General features: G+C 43.0%; 1 protein-coding gene and 1 non-coding gene across 2 annotated transcripts; both read left to right on the top strand.

The window, feature by feature from the left end:
• The first annotated feature begins 7 nt into the window (after nucleotides 1-7).
• Nucleotides 8-10,283, top strand: LOC135344995 (uncharacterized). The gene is made up of 5 exons (XM_064542309.1): nucleotides 8-145; nucleotides 895-1,149; nucleotides 1,564-8,310; nucleotides 8,724-8,926; nucleotides 9,519-10,283. The coding sequence occupies exons 2-5, from the start codon at nucleotides 906-908 to the stop codon at nucleotides 10,068-10,070; spliced, it is 7,746 nt and encodes a 2,581-aa protein (XP_064398379.1). The 5' UTR covers nucleotides 8-145; nucleotides 895-905; the 3' UTR covers nucleotides 10,071-10,283.
• Nucleotides 8,438-8,520, top strand: Trnay-gua (transfer RNA tyrosine (anticodon GUA)). The gene is given in 2 exon segments: nucleotides 8,438-8,474; nucleotides 8,485-8,520. It is a non-coding gene; the product is annotated as a tRNA-Tyr (tRNA).

The raw sequence follows: 10,283 nt of genomic DNA, 5'->3' as shown, positions 1-10,283 counted from the left end.
CTGTAAATTTGGACTTTGTGTACTAATTTTGTTTTACAGCACAAAGTACAAGTACTGAAACAGCTCCTATGTACATCATTATATATATATACATCTACAGACTACATGTGCATAGATCAATTCATTGGAGGCACACCTGATAACCGTAAGTTAGATCTATTTGGTGTTGATCAATGATGAGCATGACACAAGTATACGCACAACATCTGCAACATGTCCGTAACTGTACGATTGATCTGTCACCAGAAAAACAGCCCAGGGGTCTAAAATTCCGTACCTATAGTATTAATGGTATGGGAAACCCGAATTTTAGTCAGGGACAGATTTAGTATTCCATGGAATGTTGGTCCAGAGATAGAGTAATAGAGGGATTGGCAACGGGAGTAACTCACGTGATCATTTCACATTGATTTCATATTGATTTCCTCTCAACCATCCTTGATGCGCATTATTTCCCGGCACAACGCCCGCGAAACGAAGTAATATTACTTTTAGTTAGTTATTAGTCTCATGAGACTTTAGAAATGCGTTTAGTAAGGCTACACGTATCCTGTGCTTTATTAGTGAAGTCCAAGCGTGGAAGAATTGACTGTGGTGCTCTAATAGTCACATTTTTTCGACCGTAGCCAATCCCTTTCCTTACTTTATCTCTGGTTGGTCCTTGTGTCCGTAGGTACGTTAAAGTTTAATAAGGTGATGTAAAAATAACCTTGGGCCGTTCTTCCACCGGATCAAAATTTACCTAGATCTACGCTCTATATTTTAGAATTTAGTACAGGTTCGGAGTGTGTTAATAATTAGATATGCACATGCACACATTATCTGTACATTGTATGATAAATTTAGTGTAAGGTATTCGCACCCTGAATCATTCCATACTATTTTGTATCACAGACTAAGGCAGTATGCCAAACTTCAAGATCACACAGCAGCACAAAGCTCCTGTTGAGCCCGATACTGATATCTTTAATGCTGTATGGCGAATAGTCGATCCTACGAATGTATCACATGACGGTCATGGTGTCTACTCCTACATCGGAGAGGGAGGGAGTAGTGAGAAGGATATAGCATCAATACGCACCCTAATCCCCCTGGACCCGGGCAAGAGTGAGGGAATATCCTCATTTGAAGTCACTCTGCTGAACACTGGTGAGTATATGCATGTGCTTGTACATGTATAGCAGTAGGAAATTTATAGTTGATTATAATAGTCAATAATGTCCATGTAAATGCTGTTCAACTAATTCTACCCTAGTCATTCACTGTGTACTACATCTATTATAATACACGTAACAGTGTTTGTCGGTAGATTCTAGTACATACATTGTACATGTAACTATACCTAATAGTTATAACAAGGGTACGTATAACTAACTAAACATGTACATATGAGGCATTTGACAATGAAATGCATAGTGTACAGATATAGCAAACTTACGTACATGTATATCATTATACAGGTGAATTAAACGATGCATGATGTACATGTACATTATTATTTATAGCCAAGTGTGTATACATAAAAAAATTAAAATGTACAGAATATTATCCATCATTAAACAGGTGAATTAAACTACCTTGCGATGGGGTTGTGTGACTCTGCCTATGACACGCATCTGCTTCCTGGTTGGGAAGAATCATCTATTGCTCTCCACACGGACGAAGGGAGCATATTTCATTCCTCCGATAACGCCATCCCCCTCAACAAGGCGTGTAAAAAAGGTGACATCATTAAAGTATCTGTAAAAATCTGCCTGCAAGACCCGACCAAGGTGATTGTCGATTTCTTTTGCAATCGTGAGAATGTGTACCAAGCACAAACTGCACTCCCTGAAGGTGGTTTTTATGGCATAGTCGGCTTGATGAGTGTGGGAGAGAGGATAAAAATATCTCGGCCGATAATTTCGAAGCAACTCAAGTTCGAAGAATTATGGGAGGTCAGCACACCACGTTCAATCACTCACCATGGAAACGGTGTTTGCTCATATTCAGGTGTGGGAGACCTTAAAGAGAATTCCATTGGAACTATTCGTAGCAAATCCAAAGTTGATCATTTGGAGGACATCGCAAAACGAACCCTGGAAGTGCGTATTATCAATCCTGGTGAATCTCGGTATATTGCAATAGGAGTCGTGAGTGAATCTTATCCAACTCATCTGTTTCCTGGATGGGAAGAGCCTTCTATTGGTTACCATGCCGACAATGGTAACCTTTTCCATGGTACGGAACGGGTAACAAATCGTCCGTGTAAAGCTAACGACCTCATGAGGTGTACCCTTGACCCAATCGACAATAGCCCAAAACGATATCGAATCACTTTCTTCCGAAATCAAATAGAGGTTGGCCAGGTGACTGCTTGGACCCCTCTGGGTGGCTTCTACTTTTGTGTCGGCATGATGAGCAGATCTGAACAGGTGAATATCGTGCTGCCTGAACTGGCTATTCCCTACAACCCCCCATCTCGGAATGTGCGTCATGAGGATTTCTGGGAAGAACTGACTCTGAACTTAGTTCACAGTAGACAAGGTGTGTATGAGTATGTTGGCCAAGGTGGACAAGAATTTGTTGGTTCTATCCGTTCCAAGCAACCCCTAGTTCCATTCAATAGAAATTGCTGGCTTGAAATGAAAATTCTGAATGCAGGAAATAGTTGCTACATTGCTCTAGGTGTGTGCAGCAAACTGTATTCCCCCAACTTGCTGTTAGGCTGGGAAGATCTCTCTGTTGGGTTCCACGCAGACAATGGCTTGATATTACAGAGTAACTTGGGAGAGATAGCCACCAGCCATCCTTGCAAAGCTGGAGATGTCATCAGATGTACAGTGGAGTGTATTGATGGTTCGGATAAGCAAGTCAAAGTTTTGTTTCATCGAAACGGCATTCTAGCTGGGTCTGCAACATTCTGGAAACCAACCAGCGGATTCTATGCTCAGGTTGGCTGTATGAGTGGTGGTGAATCGGTCAAGGTAATTTCGTCGTCAATGGGTCTACCGGTACTACAACACGGGTTGGCTCACCCTCCGGCTCTTGTACAAAAATCTGCTAGTCAGCAAGCAGACATCCTAAGAGATCAACCCATGCTTCCACACCCACACGGTCCTCCTCCACACCCACACATTCCTCCAGGGCATCTGTCCCGCTTTGGCATGGGTGCTGCACAGTTGCCATATGATCCTCGCTCGTTTTACCAGAATCCTATCTACCCTCCTATGATGCACTACCAAACCGCTTCACTAAGAGAAAGATTCCATCCAGAATATAGGTCACATGGTACCTATATGCACATGCATCACCCCTTTGCTGGGCAATTTCCTGGACAACTGACACGTCCGCCTCTCCCGTTCAACCTACCCATGCATAGTGACCTCAGTGCTTCGTACCCTGTTCCCACACGCTCACCATCACAGCCTAGAAGGCAAATATCTGCTCAAGAACCTTCGTCAATTATGTCTCCTACCGACCATCTGAAACGACTCATGACTCATCCCCAAGACACACAGACAAGCCGGGAAGGCGTATTGAGTCTAATTGCTGACCCTACTCATCACTTGCAACGACTGGAAGACACCCGTGAAAGTGAACATAGAAGATCACATCCATCTGAGCATTTGCATCTCTACCAAAATCCACCATCTTCTTCTCTCCACGATCCCCAAGACAAGCAACTCACCAAAAGATACCCAGACAAAAGTCTCAATGGAAAGAAAAGCGCTCAGTCACAATCAATGCAAGAAGATATGCAAGCTACTGAAAGTACTGACCTTGGACATGATACATCTACTAGTGTTACAATACTTGCCATAGAAGATGCCACAGAAGATACCTCAGTGCCTCCAACAGTTACTGATGACCAACCTCTGTTAGCTCTGCCGGAAGTTAAAGGCCTCCAGATGGTGTCAGAAACTATAACTCTAAGTAAAGAGCCAAAGACTTTCTCTGCTGTTCCAAAATCTAATGTTAGTGGGCCCACTTTTCATACCACACAGAGAAAGAGTGCTGTTCGACCACCATTAATCTCACAAGTTAGTGTATGCTCTACAGCAAAAACTTTCACTAAAGACGAAAATAAACACTTTAAAATCTTGCACGAAGTCAGGTTTCAAGACAGTAATGGTCCGTTTGAGAATTCTCTCTCAGAGGATAAAACACTTGAAAATGCATTCGTTGTTTCTCGGCTCCCATTGTCAGAGAAAAACCCATACTTTGAAGTCGAGATCAAACACATTGGTCCCAACGGAAACATAGCTATAGGCCTTATCTGGGATAACTATCCTGTGTTTCATTTACCTGGTGCTCTTGAAGGCTCCATAGCTTTTCATTCACTGGCTGGATCTGTCCTGAGTGGTGGCTCTGAAGTCGAACTAGACAAACCACGCACACCAATTTCGTGCAATGAGGGAGATGTGATTGGTTGCCGAGCTGTGTTAAACTACAAATCAGAAGTGTCGAGCGAGAAAGAAAACTCTATAGTAGTACAATTCTATTTTAATGGCTGCCTTACCTCAACATCTAGCTTGTTTCTTCCTCCAGCTGGGTTTTTTCCTGCCATTGGTCTCAAGGGGTATAAATCAAGAATCAAATTCTCTCAAAACATACAGCTCAGCCCTGAGACGTACTTCGAAACTCACCCGATTCCAAAAGATTATCGAAACTTTCCTTCACCTCCACATTTGATTTCTGGTTGGCGGTGCCTGAAGAATGCCGAAATTCGAGCCGATAACATGATGTGCTTAACAAAACACAGTCCTGGCAGTCCTGGAATTATTCAGAATCATGCTCTTTTATCGAGAACGTCACCCTATTTTGAACTTGAGCTTGAGCATTCGATGTGTAGTTACTCTGTGCTAGCCATTGGGGCAACACCTAAGGTGATTACTACAAAGAAAGTCATTCCTGGTGAAGCACTTAATTCTGTTGGCTATCTTCCTCTGTTTGGTTTTATAATGAAGAGCGGCTCCATCTCAAGTACAATTCCCGAAAAGATTAGCTCAGACCTCTTGTCACAGAAGATACGGCTTGGGATTGGTATCGATTTTGCAGCAGATGAAACAAATTTAGATTCCTCTTGTGTAAGCGAAAAACTTGATGCTTCCATTGATACTACTCGTTCAAAGAGAGTGAAAGTGTTTTTCACCATAAACAGTCAGCAAGTCTGCTGTATATTCACAATTCTTCCTGAAGACGGTCTTTACCCTTGTCTGGCAATCGATTCAGACTCACTTCCATTGTCAGACTCTGTGGCATCAGTACACTTCCCTGCCAAATGGCCTCCCATTAATCAGCTCCCTTTGGGCTTTGTTCGTGGGTATCAAACATGGGAGTTGAAGCCGTATGACTCTGTTACCTTTGTAGACTCCCGAGCTGCTATGATGGATCTGAACAGTTTGGCTGTACGAGCTATTCAAGCTGCAGTACCACTGTCTCCTTCCCATCCATACTATGAAATTCGTATTATCAATGGTGGACAAACCTTCAAGATCTCTTGTGGCCTTGCTCCTTTCAACTACTCCCTCAGTGCACACCCTGGCTGGCAGAAAGAGTCTATTGGTCTGCACGCTGATGACAGTAAACTGTTTCATAATAGTAACTCTAAACCTGTGTGTCCTCCTATTCATTACCGCGGCACAATAATAGGGTGTGGTTTAAGATTTCCTGAGAGTGGGCAACCACGCTACGCAGAAGTTTTCTTCACGGTAAACCGGAAGCTAGTTGCCACAAAGCTAGTAAAGATACCTCAACTTGGATATTATCCAACAATTGGTGTGCGAACTAAAGGAGGTATAGTTTCTGTTGACTTATCTGCTCCAAGTCCACTACCTGAAATGAAAGGACAATTCAGAACTGCATGGGGTGAGATTCAAAACATGAAGGTAGAAGGCAACATTGTTCAATTAGCTTCTCACTCTGAGCCTGGGGCAATCATTCAAGCCGCACCTCTGAGAATACAAGACACCTCTTACTTCAGAATTACGCCACTCACTGAGAGAAGTGGCCGAATTCTGATCGGTTTCTCAACTTCCAAGTGTTCTCCTTTGAATTTTTTGAGATCCAATATGGAAGGCATGAAAGCGTATGCTATTGACATCGCCACGGGAGTGGTGCTGATATACGACCATTACTTTCAAACAAAAGAGTCTTTTGGTCCTCAAAGTGGAGCAGAATTCGGATGTGGTCTTTTACCTCAACCATCAATGAACAAAATATTGTTCTACTGTACAGTTGATGGTCAAGCTGTTTCGTACACTGCTGTTGATGAAATCAGTAACGAAGTTTACCCGTTTCTCATTATGATGGACTCCCACACTCAAGTGTTAGTCGATATGTGTGCACTGTGGCCCACAGTCAGCCCAGTGGGACAAGGTTGGGCTAGGCATGCAAATGTCAAACTACATGAGTCCAAGCTTACTCACACAGCTCTCCTGGGAAAAAAGAAATTCCCCGTAGGATTTTTGCAGTCCAGCACACCTCTCACACAGTTCTCATCGTATTTCGATGTCGAAGTTTGTTCCAGAGCTACTGACAAAGCGATAGCCATTGGTCTTGCATCTACAAGGTACCCAATGAACTCTTGGGTAGGCTGGGGAGCTGAATCTATTGCATATCACTTGGATGACGGCAAGCTATTCAAACATTCGAGTTTGGGTCACAATTTCGGACCCAAAGCTTTTACTGGCGATACAGTTGGTTGTGGTTTGAGATTTGGAACAAGTGGTCTAACAGTAAAAGGAGACGAAAAATTGGAAGTGTACTTCACATTCAATGGCGGCGTTATAGGCACTCAAAAGGTAACCATCCCTACTGGAGGTTTGTTCCCCACTGTTTGTATTGAGTCACCGTCAGAATCGATCGTTTTCAACCAGCACAATCAATTCCCCCCTGTCTCTAGCATGGTCTGTGACAGTCAATGGTCGAATGCATACTGTGTGGTTCAATCAGGTCAACTACTGCAAAGCAGCCAGCGCAGTCTTCTTCCAACAAAACACAAAGGTTTTTGCCAATCTAAATCACCATTCACACCCTGTAAGAGCTACTTTGAGGTTTTGATCACAGGATGCAAAGAAAAATCACAGATTCAAGTTGGCTTATGTAGTGTCATCCCTCACGGCTGTACAACTCCTAACACATATGGAGTTCTGTACAGTATGGCCGGTCAGATATTCATAAGAAGAATTAGCAGAAATGGAACACAGACGTACACCTCAAACTCACAAAGAGCAAGTATAGGCGATAGACTGGGATGCATGGTTATATTCAAGGAAAATGTAGCTTGTAATGTTGAGTTTTATCTCAATCGAATGAAAGTGAGCAGTACAAATATCACTGGCTTTTGGATATCTCAACTTGTGTACCCAACAATTATTCTGGCTACTCCAGAAGATTCAGTTATTCCATTTCTGAGCATCCCCAAGCCAGTATGGGACCCCACCTCCCTCACAGGGTGGCTCCGATCGGAACGGGTACTACTACGTGGCAGGGTTATTGAGTACACTAGTGCTGGTAGAACGGATGGAGATGTGGGTGTGGCCCAAGTCAGCCAAGCACTCCAAGTATCGAAACATTCCTATTTTGAGATTGAAGTCCTCGATACAGGAGAGAAATGCACAATTGGAATTGGATTAGCACCAGCTGATTACCCACTAGGAAGACATCCGGGATGGGAACGAGACTCCATTGGTTACCATGGCGATGATGGGCGACTGTTTCAGTACTCCGGAAGTGGTCATGCCTTCGGTCCGTCATGGAAGAAAAATGACGTAGTTGGACTCGGAATTAGGTCACACTCTACTGATGCGGCTCTATTATCTGAGGTGCAGGTGTATTTCACTAGAAATGGCGATGAACTTGGCCATACTACACACAAGGTGCCAGCTAGCGGCCTGTTTCCAACGATAGGAATGCACAGTTCTGGTGAGAAGGTCAAGATCAAAATGAACAGCTCAGTAAATGCACCGTGCAATATAGAACCTGGACGAAGTTTTTGGAGAACTCTTTGTGGCATTAATGTCACCAGTGGCAGTGAAGATTCTCAGATCCTAACATACAGAGAAAATGGGCGAGAAATATCTAAAATTCGAGTGATGACATCACTCGCTACAGCTGCTACACCATTCTCAAGTGACATGCAGTACTTTGAAGTTAACCTGCTCGGAGTGGGGCCGGTTGGAATCGCAGTGGGCGTTGTCCCAAATGAGTTCCCCCTGGATCATGCAACTGGTTGGACGAATGGCTCGGTAGCGTATCACACTGATGATGGGTGTCTGTATACAGGCTCAACCAAGGGAAATGTATTTGGACCAGTACCCCACAAAGGTGAGGGCACGTTTTGTGATTGTAAAAAAGTGTTTTAGTTTTTAGTATGGTAACTTTGCAAGTCCTGCGTTGCAGTTGTTCAAAATCCAAACCCCATTCTAGGACTATTTACTTTCACTCATGTAACCCTTCGATAGCTCAATTGGTAGAGAGGTGGACTGTAGTGGTGTAGGTATCCATAGGTCGCTGGTTCAAATCCGGCTCGAAGGATTTTTGCTTTTTACCGTCGATTATAGTTATATGTATATATACATTGTGACTCCAAATGTAAGAATACTCATTAGAAAGTTATACTCACTAAAAGTAAGGTATATATATTTGATAGGTGCGTTTTGGTATGTATAAATGAAGTAGTTACCCAAATACGTGTAGTCACTTATTCATGAACGAAATCGCTTCACATGGCACTGTAGGTGACATAATTGGGTGTGGTCTGGCCTTCTCGCCGAGCAACACGAAGTACTGCTCTGTGTTCTTCACTTATAATGGCTGCGAGATAGGTCGTGTCCGCTCCAGCTACACGGATGGTGGTCTCTTCCCCTCGATCACCTTCACCAGCTCAATGGACAAGGTGTCCGTACGAATGATGGAGACATTCAAACCAAAGCATCCTCAGGTAGTAGGATTTATTTATTGCAAAATTGCCCGTTCTATAATGCCGTGTATGTTGTGTATGTTGAATTTCCCTTGTCTACTCCATCCGAATCTTATGTTGTATAATTATTATGGTGCAGTTGAGCCTTGATTATCCGAACCCTGATCATCCGATTCCGCCAAGTTTAATGATATTCATAGCAAACACATACTCACAAAAGCTTTTTATGTTGCTAATGATTAGCAGAAGCAGCTAAACGCTTGAGCTTAGCCTAACAGTATACATGTAGCTTGCTACCTTGAGTTCTGTCTACTGATGCATTATGTCTAATTAAGACTAGTACATATGTAATAGCTCTGGACATCGTTTGCTGATTTTGTATGAAGAGGCTATACTCAAATTATTGATAGGTGTGGCTCATTCTGGATATTCCGAATATTTCAGTCTTCCGGCTCAACTGTACTGGTATTAATGTGACTGTGAGGCAAATAAGGCCACGTAATTCACTGCATGGTTGCAATTGTATGCAGCAAATTATAAGTATAATTTTACAATACCACGTAGTTCTCCATGCCTCTACATATATACATAATTATGTCCATTGTCACTCCAGGCAATGGACCTATTTGTTGGGCTAATGAGGATCCAGAATTGCTCCTACTCCGACCAGCTGGTACGTTTCTCTGGAGCTGGTAACAGTGGCTACACTAATGCTCCGGCTATGGCCCAGTTTGCAGTACCTCTACATAAAAATTGGAACTACTTTTCAGCTAACATCGTAAAACGTTCGGACACAATTTTGATTGGACTTGCAGCCAAGGATTTCCAGGTGCGTTATGCACCAGGAGCTGCTTCAGTCTCAATAGCGTACAACATTATGGCTGGTAAAGTGAAGGCAGTATACAACAGTGACGAACATCATAGCTTGGATGCTCCCCCCTGTTACCGTGGAGACACTGTCGGGTGTGGGATAGATCACAGCGAGTCGAAGGAGGAAGGAGAACATGTTTTCTTCACGAGAAATGGAGCTCTTGTTTGCAGAGTGAAGCTTGCAGAACTGATGGACGATTTGTACCCCGTGGTGGGTTTTGTGTCAATGAACAGGAACTCTGTCGTATTCATGGATTGGAGCACCCCTGTATATCAGCCACGGAACATGCTGTGATTGATGAACTTAATTGTGTATAAGGTTCGATCCCCATTATTTTTATGACATTGCTTGTCTGTTATAATTTTACGTATGTAATTCCCACCACATAATTATTTTGCACGTTCTGTTCAATTGATTTGTGTCCATATACAATCAGTACAATGTATAATCATGTACATGCACGACTGTATTGCTTGCTTTTTATTCATGCAATTGCAAGTATAAGTG

This window comes from Halichondria panicea, chromosome 12 (genome assembly GCF_963675165.1).
Source record: "Halichondria panicea chromosome 12, odHalPani1.1, whole genome shotgun sequence".
NCBI classification, from domain to species: domain Eukaryota; kingdom Metazoa; phylum Porifera; class Demospongiae; order Suberitida; family Halichondriidae; genus Halichondria; species Halichondria panicea.
Note: the sequence above shows the minus strand (reverse complement) of the source record. Positions and strands in the feature narration are given on the sequence as shown.

Coding starts and splice junctions, on each gene's coding strand:
- LOC135344995 (XM_064542309.1), top strand. CDS start 906: ATGCCAAACTTCAAGATCACACAGCAGCACAAAGCTCCTGTTGAGCCC. Junction 1,150..1,563: donor AGTCACTCTGCTGAACACTG/GTGAGTATATGC, acceptor ATCATTAAACAG/GTGAATTAAACTACCTTGCG. Junction 8,311..8,723: donor TGGACCAGTACCCCACAAAG/GTGAGGGCACGT, acceptor ATGGCACTGTAG/GTGACATAATTGGGTGTGGT.